The sequence below is a fragment of the Trichomonas vaginalis genome, chromosome VI (assembly GCF_026262505.1).
Source record: "Trichomonas vaginalis G3 chromosome VI, whole genome shotgun sequence".
NCBI lineage: Eukaryota > Parabasalia > Trichomonadida > Trichomonadidae > Trichomonas > Trichomonas vaginalis.
Genome location: NC_067208.1, coordinates 6,832,102 through 6,853,153, shown reverse-complemented (window position 1 = coordinate 6,853,153; position 21,052 = coordinate 6,832,102). Strand labels below are relative to the sequence as shown.

The 21,052-nt window shown below is 30.5% G+C and overlaps 4 protein-coding genes and 1 non-coding gene across 5 annotated transcripts, besides 2 other annotated features; 2 read left to right on the top strand and 3 right to left on the bottom strand.

The window, feature by feature from the left end:
* Positions 1–44: 44 nt before the first annotated feature.
* On the top strand, positions 45–116 carry TVAGG3_0819130. Its single transcript has one exon. It is a non-coding gene; the product is annotated as a tRNA-Glu (tRNA).
* Positions 117–3,497: 3,381 nt separating this feature from the next.
* On the bottom strand, positions 3,498–6,528 carry TVAGG3_0819120 (armadillo (ARM) repeat-containing protein family; the record flags this gene model as incomplete). Its single annotated transcript, XM_001303475.1, has 1 exon — positions 3,940–5,013. One exon carries the CDS (start codon positions 5,011–5,013, stop codon positions 3,940–3,942), a length of 1,074 nt encoding a protein of 357 aa, XP_001303476.1.
* A 119-nt stretch (positions 6,529–6,647) lies between these two features.
* Positions 6,648–13,794, bottom strand: TVAGG3_0819110 (aggrephagy protein; the record flags this gene model as incomplete). Its single annotated transcript, XM_001303476.1, has 1 exon — positions 6,736–13,785. One exon carries the CDS (start codon positions 13,783–13,785, stop codon positions 6,736–6,738), a length of 7,050 nt encoding a protein of 2,349 aa, XP_001303477.1.
* A 116-nt stretch (positions 13,795–13,910) lies between these two features.
* Positions 13,911–16,621, bottom strand: TVAGG3_0819100 (phage head-tail adaptor family protein; the record flags this gene model as incomplete). Its single annotated transcript, XM_001303477.1, has 1 exon — positions 14,463–16,415. The coding sequence occupies one exon, from the start codon at positions 16,413–16,415 to the stop codon at positions 14,463–14,465; it is 1,953 nt and encodes a 650-aa protein (XP_001303478.1).
* Positions 16,622–17,179: 558 nt separating this feature from the next.
* Positions 17,180–17,763: a mobile genetic element.
* A 237-nt stretch (positions 17,764–18,000) lies between these two features.
* Positions 18,001–21,052: part of a mobile genetic element that runs on past the window's edge.
* On the top strand, positions 19,223–20,910 carry TVAGG3_0819070 (DNA/RNA polymerase superfamily; the record flags this gene model as incomplete). Its single annotated transcript, XM_051247951.1, has 1 exon — positions 19,223–20,910. A coding segment is annotated over one exon (1,688 nt), but the record flags the coding sequence as incomplete, so codon positions are not given.

Sequence of the window (21,052 nt, the reverse complement as noted above, 5' to 3'; positions counted from 1 at the left end):
CCAAATATATATCTTAGAGATAATAAACAAAATGAAAATGTGAATCCGATATCGTTCAGCGGTTAGGATATGTGGTTTTCATCCACAGGATCGGGGTTCGACTCCCCGTATCGGAAAACTTTTTTTTCAAGTCAATTGTTAATTGATTTTCTATGGGATAAAATTTCGCAAAAATTTGGTATAGATCTTTTGCTTCATGAACTCCACGCTAAAATCTTTGAGGCTCTTGTTAATATTAGGGATAGTAGTAATAAGTTCAATCAATTTCTTGGACAAAAATCTAATTTTTGAGACAATTTCCCCAATTAATTTCGAATACAAACAACTAGATGTTTATATCTATTCAGCAACAATAGCGTGGCACAATCTTACAAGACACCATACAAGTTATAAACAATGGGGACGTTATGTTACAAAATTTTATCCAAAATGTAATTTTAACATATGGTGTGACTATAAAATAAATGCTACAAACGATACAAATAACAATGAAGTACTCATAAGTTATCCAAACCCCTTCAAATATCATTTTGTTTTCAACCCAGTCATAATATTCTATGATTCGTGTTACTATTTGCTTAAAAATACACAAAACAGATGGCTTTTACGCGTTACAGACGACGTTTTTGTTGACGTTTTTGAACTTCAGAAATACATTACTCATCTCGAAAAGATTTACGATCCTCTGAAACATATTGTTATAAAAGGAGAACAGACTGAACATTATTTGCACGGCGGTGCTGGCTATTTGATCTCCAGAGCTGCAGCAGAAGCTCTAATTGAGTTTGATAAAGAATTTCCACTAGAAGCAAGCGATATTGGTGACGATTATCTACTGGGAGAGATATTTAGTATGCTACAGAAAGGAAATATGAATACAAAATCCTTTGCTTCTGCTGTAATCCTTGCACAAAGTTATGAAAAGCTTAATAAAGGTATTTCTTACTTACCGAATTGTTCTGGTACCATAGTATTAAGTCCTGGGCAAATTGCTGTGTGGCATGCAGGAAATAGAGATATGGAAGTTGTGGCAAATAATAATTTTTATAAAAAACTTCCAGGAAATGTTTATATCGAGGTGCTAAAAGGATTTAGATATTTCTGTATTGGAAACAAAGAAAATATTATTAAAAGTTACGAAAAAGAAGATAATCGACCTAATTTCGTAACAATGAAAGATGTACCTGATATTATAAAGGCCAACCAAGGCAAAATACCGATGCATCCGCATGAATATCAAAAGTTTTATATGTTTAATCATTAATTAATTCAAAATTTTTATTTTATTTTTTGTTTGTTAGTAAATTATATTATATTCTATTATATTTTAATTAAAAAATCATCTGCTCATATAATATTTCATTTAATGGTTCCTTATAAGATAAATAAGATATCATTTTGTTTACATTCAATCTATGTTTATTTTTTATCAATGGAAAGTATCTGACGGTAATATTCAAGAAAAATCATAAATATTTTTGAATTTTATCAGATAAAAACAAATACAATCATTGAATATCATTAATCTAAACAATATAATATTGATGATGGTATCAAACAACTCGCAAACTGGCTTCCTGAAGACCAGTTGACAGCATTGAAAGCGATCCTTCCATTAGAAGAAGAGAAGAAACAAGCGCTTTCATACAAAGGAGACATAAAACGTTGTGGACTAGCAGAACAATTAATGTTTTTGTTGTCATAAATCGATTCATTGGAGTTGCGAATCAACTTCATGATCACATTGCGAAACTACAAAGATAAAGTCCAGAAATACGACACTCCTCTGATCTCACCAAAACTGAGAAAGATCTTGTCAATTATTTTGCAGATCGGAAACTTCGTCAACGGCGGAACTCCTAAAAGAGGCGCACATTGATTCAGCCTCGATACATTCTCAAGATTGAGGACATACAAGACTAACAAAGGTGATTCATGTGTTGACTTCATTGCACAACAATTGGAACAAGATCAAGCCGATTTCGTTGAAGATTTCAAGGAATTGATCAATAATTCATCATTCAATGTTGATGCTCTTTCTCAAACATTGAATGAAATGAACAAGAACATTCTTGAGTGCTAACTGAAATTATAATAGAATTACAGATTATTTATTATTAGGTTTATTAATACTATATATTCATATGTTGTATCAATTTTATATTAAGAATATAGTTTAATTCTTTAAAGAAATGATACCAAAAGAATTCATAAGATTATGGGATTTGTGATAGATTTCTTCATCACATGTTGGATTATTCAAATAAATAGGATATTCTGCTTCACAAGCATATGATGAAAAATGAGGAAGTCTATTAATTGAATATAAATTAGTGTGAACTTCACCTGATACAACATTTCCATCGAAAGCCCATCTATCGCAATAGCAATAATGAACAATAATATAACAAGTAAATGCATGAAAATCAACACCAGACATTGTATTACCAAGAAATGAACAATTTGTTATAAAAGAATTAGCTACTGCGGCACTCAGTAACTCTGAATCAGATTTGTTGAGTTGGTTATTTAAAACGTTACAAAATTTCAAATTATATTCTCCATTTTCAAATCTTAAAACTGTACATATTGTTGAGGTGTTATAATATGTTGAATATGTGATATTGCATGGACTTATTAATTGATTAATCCTTATTCCTGAGTTTTCATGGGCATTACAAGAAGTTGTATTTATTGATTTAATACTAACATTTCCAAACATTAAGTAATTCGTTTCACCATTCTCTATATCACCACATTGATAAAATGAACACTCATGGATATAATTTAAATAATCTGTCGAATCTTCGCATACGGCACATGCATGATACTTCCCATTTATTGCTTTTGACATGTAGCCGCATGATCGGTACTGAATAATAGAACTAATACAGTCAAAATAGATAGAAGCTGCATAATTATTGCTACTACAGTTAACAAATAGACAATCAGAGTAAAGAAACTTTGAATTACTGTGGTTGAAATAAATTGCAGAATTATTAGAAATATTGTTGAACATACTATTATATATGAAGCATTCTCCATTGTTGCAATCCGCCGAAATATTTTCACCGCTAATATATTCTGATTTTGGAAAATCTCCATAAAAGAGCTTCCAAATATCATATGGTGAGTGATCTTTATGAAATGGTTTCTTTAGCCTTGGTAATTCTCGAATTTTTTTGATATACATTTTGATCGGAGTACCATTATTCCAATCACGGACATTAAAAATAGTAATTCTCACAAATATTTTCTCACAATTTTGAATCAGTCTCAAATTTTTATCCTTCGTACTTGCAATCAATGGTACGAAACAAACATTTTTTTAATGAAATAATTCCACTTTTCCAGTATGATTCAATTTTCAGTTTTACGAGTTACACAATCAATAATACAAAACTAGTTGTCAACAGTGTTTTTCAGTCAGAAAATAATGAAAAGCCGTTGCATAAAAATTTCGTTACATTTTTGAATGGAGTTCCATAAAATGGTGGGTCGAGATTAGCTGAATTTAAAAACTAAAAGGAGACGATGAAATCTAATGAGTGGAAATTGGTAAAGTCCAATTTGATTCTGGAAATTCTAAATCACCAAATTTGAAAGAAAAAATGACAAGCATTCCTAAAATAAATTGCGGCCATTCTGGTGGAAATCTGCTGGAAAATGTACAATAAAGCTAGCGATGCCATATGAGACCAGATTTTATTTATTAATTAGTGACAGATATTACTTTTCATTCTGAGACTTACTCTACATCATAAATATTATCTGTTCGCACTTTAAAACCAGAATAGAGCCACTTTTTTTGATATGAGAATTAATCTCTTAATCTAGAATCAGTCACAATATAAAATCTCTTTCATAACTAGCAACTGAAATATAATGAAATATAAAAATAGAAAGTAAACTGAATAATAAAAAAAATTTATTCAAAATTTAAGAAGAATTATCTAAAATCCAGTTTTCTATATCTTCTAGTCTCTTTAGAGTTTCATCTGTTACTTCATTCTGGTATAAATTATCAAATTCATCAAATTCCAACGCATCAGTCACTGTTTTACATAAAACTGGGTGTTGTTCAATAGGAGACACTTTTATTATGTTGGTCAGACCATTTAGAATGTTATTAGTGAATTTATCATCTAAAACTTCCGATGAAAACGCAATTGCTTTCGTCAACAGAGAATAATTCAAATAATGATAAGAAGAAGCCTCTATTGATGTCATTAATGAAGAGAAGAAACTGAAAATTGCAATTTTTAAGTCAAATTCCGCTGAAAATAAATAATTTTCTATTTTTTGAAGAAATCCTTTTTCAATAAATTGTTTTGAGAATGTTGGCGACTGTGATAATGCTATAAACATGTTAAATATACTAGATTTAAGTGTAAGTGATGGATAATCTTGGAGTTTCAGAAAAATTATTTCAATATTTATGTTTTCATAAAAAATTGAGTTTTCTGCCATATATGTAATGAATTCTATTGCTGTATGAAGGAGTTTTGTATTGTCTGTTAATAAAATTTGGGGTAAAAAAGTCCAATATTTGTCTAAAAACAGATTTCGTGAAGATATTGATCGTAAAAGAGTTAGTATCTCATTATGAATATATGTATTAGTTGAATATCTTGTTTTATTATTAATTAAATAGTTCATTAAGTCTGAGATTTCGTTTTCATTAAAATATTGACAAACAAGGGCATTAAGAACGCGGAATACATGTGTAGATGTGTTTTTATCAATGATTTCGATTTGTTTGATTGTAGAAATTAATAAAGAAATTTCTATTTTTTCAAGATCTGAATTAATTAAGATGTAATATATGATATCAAATACTTCATCAATTTTTCTAATGAATGCAGTGTCTGTTATTGATGAAATTAAACGTGAAAAGTTTTGTTCTGTTAAAAATTCTGAAAATAAGTTGTCATTTGATGTAATAATAAGATGGATGAGTTCTAAACAGATTTTACATGTAGGATAATCTAAAAATTGGTATAGAATTCTCATAATTTCATGAAATTTTGTTATTGAAATTTCTAGTTTTGTAATGTTTTGTGAAAATAATGAGAAGACTGAACTAAAGTAGACCATTCGACTATTACACGATGATGATATTAGTATGTTATCGATAGTGTTTTCTAAAAAATGAATCAAATTTAACTCGTCAAGCACTGAAATAGACAGATTTTCGTCAAAATAGCTATTTCTGTCTGTAATAGTTATAATATTATGATGGGTTTGCTCGTCAGAACAGTTTGGTTTATATAACATTTTTAGTAAAATCTTTTGTTACTTTTTTGGGAAAAATTTGCTCTCTTAGAGCAAAAGCATTCTTTAATTCATTAAAGTATAAAGAATTGAATAAAACACATATTTTTATTACTTTTTTGAAACAAATATTAATGGAAGAGTAAAATTAAATCGAAAATAGAGTTTTCTCTTCCTTTTACTAACAAATAGAATAATGTCAAATGGAAACGGATATTCTGCTTCACATTTACCTAATGAAAGGCGCGAAAGCGTAAGATTAAAAGAATCTATTTTTGCTTTATCTGTATTAAGTACAGCATCTTTATAACTTGCAGACAAATTTCCGGTGCAGTTTATAACTGTAAGAACAGAATTTAATGAACAAAAAGTATATTTTGCATTGTTTCCTATGAAAATGCATTCTGAAACAGTAACATTTGATGAAGAAGAACAAGATTCAAGAAGGCCGTAAGGGTTGTCCTCAATTTTAACTGAGTTATTTTTGAAAATTGATTTTTTAACAAATGAATCAGGTGTACCATTATGTTCCATACAAGGGATATCTGATTCATGGTTATCATTAGAAATGAAGCAACAAAAGTTAACATTAACTGGATGACCCCAAAACATATAACCTGCTTTGCCGTAACATCTTGTATTAGTGTTATTTGTAGATATTAGAGTTTGATCACCATACCAATGAGATATACTGGCCCATCCAGTGTCATCATAACCGCATTGATAGAGTGAACTTAAATTAATAAAATTTTTGTTTGTTTTTGTTTGAACATCAACGTATGAATGCTTCCCATAGCCTGGTGTATAGCATTTAATAGAACAAAATCGGTCTTGGACAATGGAGCTGTTACATTTGAAGTAGATTGAGCCACCATAACCATATTCTTCATTGTGCGCAATATTAGTATAAGTACATATCGAATGTAGTAATTTAATAGAATCAAATTCGCATTTAATGACATTGTCTGAAAAATTAATGAAATTTGAAGAAAGTAAAAAGAAATTTTTAGAAATCGTTGGTTGTGTGTTATTTGCGACGCTCGCATAGTTTTCTGCTGGATGTCCGTAGTATTCTTCCCATGTATCTTTCGGAACTTGAGCTTTATTGATTTTGAATAGAAAAAAATGTCAAAAACAAATTTCAATGTGAACAGTAGTTCTGAAAAAATCTCATATTCAGATACTTAAATAGAGGTTAAAAAAACTTCAAATAAAATCGGAACTTTTTCATCAGCAAAAGTGCAAAAATATCCGAAGTTTTTAATTCTTTTTGAATTGGATCAAACTATGAATTGGTAAATAACCATATTAACAATTTTCTCATCTAAATATATCATTTTCCAAAAATTGATTGCTGTATTTTGTGCATATTGGAGAAATAGTTCAAAAGTTGTAAAATTGTTCAGAAATATGATTATGATTTAAAAATAAGGTGATTAAAAATAATGTTTATAAGTAATATTATTGTGATTGAATATGTTCATCAATAGAAAGCTTTGCAACGCACTTTGCGCATCCGCTTTCTGTGATGCAAGACTGGCAAACAGGTAAGCCGCACTTTGGACAAATAGTTAATTCATTTAACTTCGATTTGCAGCAAGGACAAAATTCAAAAAGATTTGATTTCAAAAGTTGTTTCTGAACATCATTTGAAACACAAGCAAATAGACCTCCTTGTGCATTAACTGCTGCACAGCACTTTCCTTTACCAAATACAGTCAATGCAGAAACAGCAATTTCATTAGTATTAAACAAAACATTACTAATTAATTTGTTTTTGATCAAATCTAAATTCCAAATCAAAACATCGCCATTTTCATGTCCACTGACAAAGAATGGTGTAGATGTCCATAATATAGAATCATTACTATTGATGCATGTAAGACCTTTAGTTTCTGATTCAATCAACTTCTCTAAGTTCTGTGTAAAAACAATTACAGAATTTTCTGTTGCAACATAAATCAAAAATGATGTTTCATCAATAACAATTTGTTTGACACCTGAAATATTGTATTTTCTCATTGGTATTCCTGATGAAAGATCAATGGTCATAACAAAATCTTTCGTAGAAACACAAATAATGGATAAGTGAGATGATACAGTCAAAAAGTGGATTTTTGTAAACAAAGGAGTTGTATTCAATTTTGAGAGTGAATTTTCTCTCAAAATATAAGTTGTTACGACACCATTTTCTGATCCTGTTACAAGGAAGAGATGGTCTTTAGAAATATTAGAGCATTGTATGTTGAAATTGGAATCTTCTAATATAATTTCTTTGTTGAAATCAAAACATTTTCCAAGAATTTTTATGTAATTTCCAAACATGAAATGTTCTAATTTAGGAGCTGCAATCAAATCCATGTCATAGTAAATTAACGATTCTGCATTTTTAACGTCCATTGATTTAAGACCGAAAACAGAAAACTCAGAATTAGACAAATCAGACAAATTCTTACTATTAAACTTAATTGATGGTTCTTCAAAAACTTGGTGTGGACATTGACCGAAATTATTAATTGCATCAACTTGTGCTTTCATTTCTCTTTGGTCATCTGTGAATTGTAGAGGCTGGTACTCGTAACTTAATGGATGGAAAACATTGCATGCGTCAATAGCTGCTTGTCCTGTCTCTTTGTATCCAAAGATTAAATCGATCCAATCATTTAACATCATTTGAACACTCGGACATTCCAAAACTCTGCGAGAAATAACCATGAATTCCAATGGAGATGATGCCCATTTAGGAAGGACAACGTTGCAAAGATCTGTACCATCAGTTCTTGTCGTCAATGGTAAATTGTTTTGATTAGTCAAATATTCGAAACAACAGAAAAATTGAGGAATTAATTCCTTCAAATCAGCTTGGTTTCCTGCAGAAGCAGAATTCCATGTTTCATTTATATTGATGAATAATCTGTCTTTGTGGTCGAAACCATTATGCAAACTAACATTATAAATAGTATATGGTTCGCATCTCATCATATAATATAAAACAGTTGCAGGATATGAATAATGAGTTCCATAAAAGTATCTTTCTCCTGTTTCTATGTACATTTGTTTAAATTTCTCTGCTCTTTGTTCGCCAATCATTCCCAATGGTTTCTTCAGATCTCTGAGTTTGTCGTAACCATTATCATTCTTGTAATCCGAAATAACCCATGGCAAAACAGGATATTGGGAATAATCATTAAAAGAACGTAATCCAACAGCATTCAAATACAAAAGATAATCAAAAGTGGAAATTTCTCCATTAGACCACAATTCTGATATTGTTTGTGGTTTCTCGGCAAATAACTTGATGGCCCAAAGCGGTCCTCGTTGTGATTCATGTTTTGCAAATGTCACTTTTGAAGAAATTGTTCTTCTGACATTTTCTGACAAAACCAAAGAGAAAGAATTTCCTTGATATGTATAAATATCAAGAGCAGTGTCTTCGTGGATGAATTTCCTTGGTATTGTGTAACAGATGTCCTTGTAGTTGATGTGGATCACAGAATGATTGAAAAACAAGGTTGTTTTCGCCATGATTCCGAATGGCAAACTTTCAATCAAACTTGAATGACAAATTTGATCTCCGATGTCATTCATTATTACTTCGCCTTGGTTACTCATTGACGCGTTAGTAATAATATACAAATTCTCAGAAGAAATGACACCGATACATGGCAAACTCTCAGGATTATTCAACATTGCACATGCGAAAATTTTTTCTGTCGGTTTGTACATCAATTCTATCATCAAATTAATTCCAAATGGAACAAAACTTGGAAGATTCCAGCCATCATATACTTTCGCTGCCATGGCACTCTGCATAATAAAGTCTGCTTTCGCTACAAATGGCTGTTTGTGAATTGACATTGGTGATGCCACTTTTCTGGCACTTTTTGTAAACTGAGCTTCATAATTTATAATTAACGGCATCAATTTAAGAGGCGGAACGAAAGGAGAAGGAGCCTGCAAGAACATTGATTTGTCGTAGTTCATTTGAGCCAATTCCTGGCATTTAGCGTTCTTAAACAACAGATCTACCGCGTAATTCACAGCTTGTGAAGAAAAGTTGTAATGAATGAAGAATTGGAAACGAAAAGCTCTTCTTATGAAACAAACATGATTTGTACTAAACAAAATCGACAAATAACGTTTTGATTGTGATGATTTCTTTGTTACAAACTGTCTTTCCTTTTGTATATAAATGGAATTAGCTGTTGCATCAGCATAAATGTCTTTGAAATAATCTTGGAATGTCAAAGGAATCGTTGGTTTAGAATCAAGCCATTCAATTGCTTTTCCTTGACTAAATAAATTGGTCAGTTCACTTTCTGACAAAAGTGAAGCGATTAATTTATAAAGATCTTGTGCTTCTTGTTTCTCAGAGATCTCGCGAGTGACAATGATCGAAATGAAACTCGAAAGAATCTTTGAATTATTTACAATAACCTTAAACATTGAAGAATTTACCATTTTTCTAGCAATTGACAATTTCATTTCATCATTTGGTGCTTGCGATAAAATTGTTACGACAAAGGCACCAATTATTTCATTGTTTGTTTCATTCTGTATATGTATAGACAACAAAGCATATATTTCATCAATGCAATCTGTCCACCAGCCTTCAATTATTCTACAAATCAAAAAGTGGTAAAAAACAAATCTGACATCGGTTGGAATTTGTTGTAAATTCAATGCCAAAAATTCATAAATTATTTTGTGCTGCATTTCTATTTGTATTTCTTGTGAAACATCAGCACCGTTAATCAACAAACAGATTAAAGCTTTCTTCAGCTTATCTTCACCTGCTAATGCTGATTGGAAGATTACTTTCGCTGCTAATCGACTGATTTGTAATGTTGACTCCAAGTCAAAAATTTCTTTCAAATTTTCTGGCAAATTTTTCTGAGGAGGTTCAACAAAATTGGAATTATCAACAATCAAAGGTTTCGCGGATAAGTAATCAACAGTTTCGTTAAATAAGAACCTATCGAAATACTTCAGTTGGTCTTTAAACTGCAACATCCTCACATCAACGAAATTATCAAATGATGCTCTGATTTTTGATGTCAATTTACGCTTTACTTTGACGTTTTCGTCAATTCTTATCAAAGTATACTTCAAAGGTGTCAATTCCCTCTCATTATATCCAAGAGAAACTAAAACTGACACTTTTTTAGCGTAATTAGTCAAAGTTAAGTTAGAATTCGAACAAATTTGAGAGAATGTTTCAATTATCTCTGTGCAGAGAGCATCATTTTCTTTGTTGATGATGTTTCTCATTGAATTTAAGATGAATGAGATAATTTCTATTCTTCTAACTTGTTCATTCTTATATTCAGTGATTGTATCATGTTTGCTTTGTGTAAAGAGTGTGAATAGTATCAACCAGACTCTTTTATCTTTGGCTTCATCCCTGAATATGTATTTTAATTTCTTAAATTCGGCCAAATTGAAGTAATCATACTTAGAAATGCATATCTGTGATATGAAATCAAGTAATGATAAGCATAGCTCTGTATTTAACAGACTGGCTAATTGAAATGCCTGTTTCGAACCAAAAATTTCATAAAAAGTGTCACTTTTCATTGTCAACATTTTGTAAAATTTTCTTTGAATTTCGAGTGAACCTTCTTGGTAGAGAGGAGTTACGTCATCTGTCTCTATGTGAGGGATGGAGATCATCACCAATGCGATCTTTTGCAGGAGGATAGGGAATTTCTGCACAAATATCTCAATTAAACTCAAACAATGCTCTTGAGCTTCATTTGATAACAAAAAGAAGGAGAAAATGTCAATAAGATACGACAAGAATAATCCCATTTCAGGAGAATTGTCAACATGCTCGATCAATCTGTGTACAAATACGAAATTGATCTTCTGAGAAACTAATAATCTGTAATCCGTATAAATGGAGAACGCTGAAGCGATATCGACAACTCCTTTGTCTGTAATACCATCGAAAATGATGTTCTCAACACTCGGAGTGTACATTTCGTCTCTTCTAAATAATAAATATTTCATAAACCTGTAGAAATGGATCTTCTTGAAGATGCCGAGTTTCATCATGTTGAAAGCAACTTTAAGACCGGTCTCGAATCTCTCAACTTCGTCTTCTTTACAATTTAATAGTTCATTGAAGATAAATTGAGGTCCGCCGAGGCCATCGAAATGTCTGATGAATCCTTCGTAGTTTACGATCTTCGCGCCTGCAGAAATTCTCATGTTCGAGAGATACTGGACATTTGGTCCTTCTTCGAGGATTCTGTTCATGTGATGCTCCTTGGAAACACCGAGATCGTCTGTTATTAACGATGACGACATAAGCCAGATAGAAGTCGTGTTTGGTCCGCCAAATATAATATACTTCGGCATTATTGATTTGGATTGGCCAGCAAATTGGCCATTGAGATATACGGATAATGCCTTTGAATCGTTGATGATCGTTATTAGATTCCATCTCTTCATATCGTATTTTACGGGATTTCCTCCGAAAACGATCAATCCTTCGGGATTCATCTCCACTAAAAGGTTGTTGTAACTGAAAATGACGGTTTTCATGGTTATTTCGTACGGGAACATCCAAAATGAGAAAATCGGAGCGCATAATGTGGTCAAAGACGGATCTCGAGCTGCAGGATGGAACACAATTGTTCCTTTTTGTGGTTCTGACGTAGATGTTGCTATTAAAAGTAATTCTGGGTCGTGCATAATTTGTTTCATTTGTTCACCATTGAAACCTTGGGAAATAAACAGTTTCATTTCATCTTTTGTTGGATTTACCATGTTCCTTGCAAGCATAATCTTATCAAATGGGTTCCTGGCCTCGGTTATTTTGAGATGTGGAATAATTGAAGGAATTCGAATGAATCCTACTGTATCTGAGCCTGGAGGGACTCCATACATCAGGTTTTTGAGGTCATTCTCCGACCACTTTTCAAATAAATTCCAATTATTAGAGACAAAATCATCGATTTCTTGGACAGGACCGTCAATTGCCAATGCAGAAATAAGTCCAAGACCTGCTCGTGTCGTTGCAATGTTCTTTAAGCATGGAATATAATCTTGCTTGAAAAATTCTTTGTTAAAAAGATGAATCCTTCTTGCAGCGTTCGCGAAACAGTTTAATGTGAAGTCTGGTATATCTTTCGTAAGCTCTAATACGACTTGTGGTATAGTGATTGCAACATTTGCTCGGTCAAGGAGTTTTGAGAGCAAAGACGATACGAGTTCGCAGTCTATACGTGTAAGTTCGATGAATTTCATTAGAACGGCCACAGAAGCAACACAATCCGAGTAAATTTGGTTACATGCGGCATTACACATAGCGAAATAGTCAGGTTTCGTCTCGAGATAGTTCTTAAGAGTATGAGTATCGACGTTTACGATGATAGAATTGAGTACAAGACCAATATGTTGGTCCCATTGAGTATCTGTAACTAAATGCGAGAGATACTCCTCATTACAGCAAGTTTGTTCGAGAGGTAAGCATGCAGCAATGAAATTAGACTTAGTAACGTAATCGCATTGATGAATAATTGAAAATAAATTTTCGATATCTTGTTGAGAGAAATCTTTAATGGATTTGGTAAAGCTTTCGAATGAAAATGAATCAGGTGGTGGTATTAATTTTGTTTTAATAATCGCGTGAAGGGCTGAAATATGAGTTGAAGCTGTTGCGTCCTTAGAAGCGCAGATTTCTGATAAAGGAGTCCATGTAACAGCTGGTATTAATACAGGAGCTTTAAGAAAACTGGCAAAACAGTTCATTGATGTAAGTTTAGGAGATAATGCTAAAATTTTTGGCATAATCTGGACTAAATAGTTTGTACAGTCGTAATTGCATGTTACATAGGCAATAAATTCGATTGCTTGTGTAAGATTTACAAATTCTTGATCTTGTTTCGTGATATATTCATATGAAACTTTAATTAGCTCGTTGAAATATTCTGGATTCAAAAATTTGATATTGCTGACAACTTCTAGGACTAATGAGCCAAAAACCGAGTTCGTATTTTTGTTTGTTACGAAAGTATTCAACCAAATTTTGGAAATGTTCGTACCTCCGAAAAGAAGAGGCGCGAGAGTGTCTGCAATAAGTGCCAAATGAACGAAATCGACAGCGTATAGGCTAATTTCTTCATTATTCATCTCTAAAATTTTAATTACGATAGATACATAGCTCTCGAATGTAGGTTGCTGTGTAGCAGTGATAATGACTGCTTTGCTCATAAAATCAATAACCTTTTTCATTTCTTCTACCTTGCCTTGAACAGAAAAGAACAAAGATGTGTACATGGCTACAAGTTTTCTCATATCATCGTCTAGTTGATACTTTGTTAGATCTGTTCCATGCTTTGGAATAACTTTCTCTAACATATAATCTCCAGCTGGTAATGGAGAACTTGTTGCTGGGAGTTCTTGCACAATTTTTCGAAATGTTTTGATTTCTTCTGGATCCATTAATCTGGAGACCAGCTTTAATCCGCCTTGGCCTCCGAGCTTTAATGAAAGTTTTCTCATTGTGCAAAAAATTGATTACTTTATCGTTAAATATGTATTCAATTATCTTCTATAATTTGTAATTACAATGAACAATAAAAGTAATTTGATTTCTTAAAAATTATTTGCTCAAATAAACGATAGGTGGAAAATCTAATGCGAATAATTTAAAATATTTACGTTTGATGTTAACAAATTTATTAACTTTTCAATTAGATACGGAATGATTTTTAAACATTGAATCGTCATTAAAAATAAGAATTTAAGAATATTTGTTCTGAAGAATCGAGGCAATTAAATGGGTAATAGCTTGGCTTTCCACTAAGACACCGTACAAAATGATTTCATTTTAAAGATTCTTAATGAAGAACACCTAAAGAATACATCAGGTCAATATATTGAGTCTTAGACTTCAACTGACCTGGTTTGAGGTATTTTCTTTAGATTTTGCATTATTTTTGTTTCATTTTATCAAGGATAAAAAAAATGTTCTATTTACCAGACACAGAATTAATGATAAATATCGGACCGTGAAGTCTAACTTAACAAATCAAAAGTTTTCATTTGCATTTTAATGTTCCTTTTGATTTGCCCCTAAAAAGTTTATTGGTAAATTGTTATGTATACTATTGTTGCCATGTAAAATAACCACCTCTATTTTAGTTGCTTTATAAAATGTTTCATATTTCGTAAAATTTCTAATTTTTTAGGCTATCCAAATAGCTGTTAATAGCGGAATTTGCATCTCCGTGAATTACAACAAGTTTCATTGCCTCTTTTTTATCTACACCAGTAAAAAGCATTACTTGTTGGATATCTTCTTCTTTGTTAAGTCTTTCAGTTATTTCCTTTGAAATTCTTTGACATCCAGATGATGTTATTTCGATTTGTCGATATTCTTCCAGTTCTTTGATGCCTATATCATTCGGACATTTTTGAGATACATCTCTTTCTTTCCAAAAAACTAATCCATTTTCTTCAACAGAAGAGAATACTCCTTTTTGAATCAGAGTATTAAAAATTTCAACAAATGGAGTATTATATTCAAGAACTGCATCTAAGTTTTCTTTATTGTCATCTGCAAGTAATGTACTGAGTTCAAGGTATAAATGGATTCCATTCAATGGTTTTATATTAACTTCACGAATATTCTTTAATCCATTAGTAATATCAGGTGAAAACTCGAATTTTACTGGCCCGGAACAATTGAAAAACTCGCAAAGTTGCTTTTCAATATTTTCTTGTGTCTCCGATGATTTAATCGATATTGATGCATTAAAACAATCATCATATATAAATTTTGTCTCCAAATTGTCTTGCAATGTTTTGATTTTAGCTGGATCTTGGTCTGTTATAGCGTAAACTTTCTGATTTGCATAACTACGAACCTTTTGATTTTTCCAAATTTCTTGATGTTGTGAATCTCTAAAATCAAACTTGCAATTTGCTAATTCTTGGTGCTCTTTATATATTACACTTGTAACTTCATTGAATGTTGAGGATTCAGAAACAGAAATTGTGAATTGAACAAAATTAGATTCATTATCAATATTATCAGTGATAATCACGTTCAAATTGATATTTCCGGCCTTTTTAGTAGTTTCAGTAATAGCTGATGTTGTTTTTTGACTAACTTGGCTCGATTCTTCAAGAATTTTGTAAAACTTCTTAACTTTGTCCTCTAAATTGTACAATTGTGAGTTCAAACTATTTAATCTGATCCATATTTGTTTAACTAACTCTTGTTTATTTTGTTTAAATTCTTCTTGAATTTTATCATAAATTTCTTTGGATTTCTGGTGAAGAGTAATGAATGTTGTAAGATTATCGATTATATTGGGAAGCTTGTCAGGAATTTTGTCAATTCTGCCATAAAATAAAATTTGATTATTTTGTTTATTTGTTTCTATGAGCTGGGAATCTTTATCAAGAATACAGATCTCGTAGTCCAGTAAAGTTTGGAATTCTTTGTATAAAAAGATTAAAATTTCATCAATATTAAAATCGCCATCAAAATAATATGTGAAAAATGGGCCAATTGTATATGGAATAAGACATATAAATGAATTGTGTTCAAATTTCTTCTTAACCCTTGAATAAAAATTGTTTAATTTTTCTTCGCTTGGTAACTCTTCAGTGGAAATGGATTGTATTTCTGTAGAATTTTGAGCATCTTCAAGCTTTGCAGGTGTTTCAAATACGTATATTGGACGCTTTCGACGATTTCGTAGAAATACATTCGATGCGATCTCATCTGGTTGAATTTTTCTACCGGTGAGAATGTATTCAACCTTGTGTTGGCGAAATTTACATCTTGAAATAATTTCAAGATCTAAACTTTCCATTTTTTGATTGGATTTAACTTCTAGATCGAACTCATTTTGTCCGATTTTATCAATAAATCTAAATTTAACGAAATCATTATGTGATTCTGATTTGATAGCTTCGTTAACAGATATGTCATCCAAATCTGGCTGATTTGGTAATAAGATAATTTGCGAATGATCGTTTTCTTTAATTATTTGTGATATTTCTTGATCTTCGTCTTCAATAGGTGTTAAAACGTAAAAGTTATATTCGTCTCCAAAGCTCTTGTCTTGTCTTATGTCGCTAAGCTGTTTTTCTTGTGATGAATCGTCGCTTAATGGCATTGGATTTTTTTCAAAGATTAAGATATTTGATGTCAATTCAAGAAATGAATTTTCAAAAAAAAAGTGAAAATTAGTAATTTACGTTTAGAATCATGGGGATGATTGCTTTAATTTAGGGTTGTTAAAAATATCAAAAATTAGCGTTTTGAAGACACCATGGTGTCTTATAATTTTCCCTTCCTTATTGGCGTGTAGAAATAAATGCGCCAATAGATTGAAGAAGAAGAATTGTTTTTCTCTTAATGAACTTTAATCCTTTTGATATAAGAATATTAAAAACATTAATATAATTTCGATTTCGGAAATTAAATTTCCAAATTTTTTGTCGATTTCGGAAATAACAGGATCCCGCATCCAACACGCAACAACAAAACACAAAACACACTTTTTGGTTCTTTCATCGTTTTAATCGTAATTTATGTAATACATGATTTGGATAAATTTTACAAAAATAGAACCTATATTATATTCTTTTCAAAGATTCTTGCAAATCATCAAAAATAATTGTATTTTAAAAAACGATCAAATTATCCTTTCATTATTTTAAACTTAAATTAGTTTTTATGATTGACTAAAGCAATCATATTTATTCATCATTAAATAAACAAAAAAATAATATTTGAGAGTTATTTCAAAAAAACACATTGAATTTATTAATTTGTCTCAATTTCAGTATTATAAATTTTTATAATTTCAATATTTTGAAATACACTTTTTAATATTTCAATATTTATGATATTTCAATGTATTAAGTGCTCTCAAACGGGCGCGTAAAGGGTTGGCGTCCTAAGGCGTCCTGATGTAAACTATTCAATTTTTGAGAAGTTTACACCATAATTGAATAGTTTATGGCGTCCTGAGAGGAGATTTCAATGGGTATGGCGTCCTAAAAAATAGAAGAAAATGATTTTTTCTCGATTTTTCTAGAAATTGAATTTTTTAAAAAAGAAAAAAATCAAAACGTATACATTCAAGAAAGACTATAAATGAAGATTTTTCTATTTTTTTTTCATTCTAAAACATCTTTTTTTGGATAATTTTTTTTTAATAAATATGTAAGAAAGATTGAAGAAAAAGTAAATTTACTTTAAGAAAATTCGTTTTACATGATGTAAGACCCATAACAACTATAAATATTCAATTATTTAAAATAAAAAAAGAAAAACAGATTAAATGTATCTCACATCAAAATCCATTGACCTAAGGATGTTAAGTTTCTGTTTTTAAAAGTTGATATTTTTTTTTTTAATTTTAAGAAAATTAATAGCATGTTATTAGACAATAAGAGTGTAATGATATTGACTAAACAGAAATGAGAGAATAGAGATATATTTTGATAAGCAATATTAGTAGTATATGTTGAAGGGTTGTGTGACTTTTTTTGTAAACGTAAGAATTCATACAATATTGAACGATTTTGTATCATTTTTTTTAACATATGAAGTAAAAAATGTATGATTCTTACGGTTTTTATTCTTACGTTTTTGAATAAATCAAGATTTAAAAAATTTTCAAAATTGTAAGACATTTACACTCAGCCCATACATAATGAAATAAAAAAAATAAACTTTAAAAATTCATGTCTTACATTTATGAAAATTTATTTTTATTTTGTATGAAATGAGTGTCAAGACTAACGACGTTAAAAAATTAGGATTCACAAATGAGGAAATAAAGGATATATTAGAGGAGGCAGGTTATGAGGTTGATAAATATTATTTTAGAAATTGTCAAAAATTCGCGGAGTTTTTAAATGAGTTTGATTATGATGGAAAAATGAATAAAGATGATGTTATAAATTTCTTATATCCCACATCTAAAAAGGGAAAAACTAAAGAACCTGATGTTTTCCCTGAATATTATGAAGAACGAATTAAAGATGATGAATACGATGAAATTGAAAGACTGGAAAAAATAAGAGATGAAATAGATGAAAAAATTAAGGAATTAAGAGAAGTTGAAAAATATAATGAAAATGAAGTAGAGGGTTTAATGAATATCCCAGCTTCAGAATCAGCAGTTCAGAAATCTCATGAAGAAAGATATAAAAATTATGTCTTAGAATCAACACAAAATTTATTAGATGGTGATATTGACGAAACACTCTCAGAAGAAGGCACAAAATTTATTCATAAACATAAGCTTCAGTTTATTGACGATGGAGATTATCCATGTATCTTACTTTCACCCCCTCTCGATTCTGAGAAATTCAAAAAAGCTCTTAAAAACGTGACATATGCAACTAATACGATTAAGAAAGAAGATCATGATATTTACACAAATTATTATTTAAATAAATGTACAGGTGTTGATAAAGTTTTTGATTTGTTAGATAAAATATCAAAAGAAACAATTGGTACATATAAAATTTTATGCGATTGTGGTTTCATTATTGAAGATACCAATAATGTTTCATATGAAAGAACAGCACCGAAGGAAGACGAAGTGGAAAGGTCTATACCATTCGTTATTAAGAATATAAAAGATATGAAAACGTATAAGCATTATATTTATTCATTTATTTCAGAAAAAATGGAAGCAACCCATAAAACATCTTCTCATCATTTTATAGCTATTCATACATTCCTTTTCAAAGTTGTGAAATTAAATAAGACAGGAATTAGATTTAATGTATCAGGGTATGCATTCTTGAGTAAATTAAAATGTATTCGTCACGTCGCAGATGATAAAAATTTATGTGTTCTTAATTCATTTTATGGGCTTTAGCCCTGGACTCTCTGAGTCTCGGACTTTAAAAAAAAATAAACTTTATTTTTATTTATTTTTTAATTTTTATTCTTACATAAATGAACAAAAATGGAACAGCTAAAATGAATGATAATCAAATAAGAGCCGAAGGTAGAAGGTTATTTAAACACTTCTATAACATTCCTGATGGTGTTAATCCTAAAACTCGTAGAAGTTATTTAAATGAAGCCATAGATGCATATGAAGGATTTGACATTTCATCAGAAAGTGAGAGGTTAGCAAGAATGTTAAACGTTAATATTGATTTTTATTATTGTGACCCTCAACCAGAAGACGTAGACATTAACAAGGTAGACTTTCCATTAGTGGAATCAATAATGATAGATCCAGAATTTGAAACAGTAAATATTTTATTAACACAGAGTCCATGTGGAAAACTTCACGCTGACAGAATTACAGACGTTGAAGCACTCACAGGATATAAAGTTTGCCCCTTTTGCAAAGAAGAAGTATATTCTATCCGTGATGATCCAGAAAGGAAAAACCAAAGAAGATTTTTAAAACATTGTGAGAAATGTAAAGAAAATAATGGAAGATTAATTCAAGACGTTCAATTGCAAAACACACAACAACCATATGCACCACATATCACGAAACAGAAGATATATCAGTGGTTATTAGCTCATAATTTGCAGGAATATTATAAACCAACAAGATATTATATTACTTTTGACTTCGAAACATTAGAGACTAAAGAAGAATTACAACTTTCTGAGTGTGCAACTTTGAACGCTTACTTAAAACCATTTATGGTATCATCAACTGTCAAAATAAAGCCGCAAAGCGGCGAGGTCGTAGACCGTGATAAAACATTTACGAGGAATTTTTGCTTAACATCAAGTGATTCGTTCATCTCTGATTGGATTGAATTTTTATTTTCAACCTGTTCATTAGTTGCTAAATCAAATATTGAACAATATGAAGAATTAATGAATACATTAAATGAGAAACAAAAGGAGGCAATGAAAGAGCTTTTAGATGAAGAATTTAATAAAGTGAATATCATTGGTTTTAATTCGGGAAAGTTTGATTTAAATTTAATTCTTCGTGATTTAAATACTGCAAAATGGAAGATAAAATCAATGCTGGGTTCTTCTTCTCAATTTAAGCAAGTCATAGTAAAGAAAACAAACTGTCCATATGAATTAAGATTTATTGACATCAGAAATTATATAGCGGGTGGGACATTAGACCAATTCACTCAAGATTTCGGAAACAATAAAACACGTGTTAAATCCTTTTTCCCTTATCAATTCATCACATGGGAGAATTACGAAGATGAATTATATAAAAAGGAACCATTCACTCAAGATTCATTTTATTCAGCATTAACTCAAGAAACTATATCCGATTCAGATTATCAAATATATCTCAATGATGCTAAAAATTTTGAGAATAGATTAGAATATTTTATTCATTATTGCAATAAAGACGTTGAAATTATGATTGACCCAATCGATAAAATTATCGAAGAAACATTTGTTTATAAAATTGACATGCTTCATAATCTTTCTTTATCATCGAATGCTTCAATGATTCGTTACGCTTTAGCATATAAAGACTTTAATCCTAATGAAAAATATCCTGAGGAAGAGATAGAATCAAGTTTTGAATTAACAAAAAAGTATTGGAAATATAAAATTGATTCATATAAGAAACAAGATGAAAAGGCGAAAAGAGATACTAAAAATAATGTTTCAACGGATGATTTTCAATACTATCACGATTTAATCCTTTCATCTAAATGCAAAATGTGTGGTAAAGCGTTTACATATGCAAATAAACCAACATTGGATAGAATCGATAATGAAAAACCACATACCAAAGAAAATTGTCAGTTAATGTGTTGTTATTGCAATGTCGTAAAA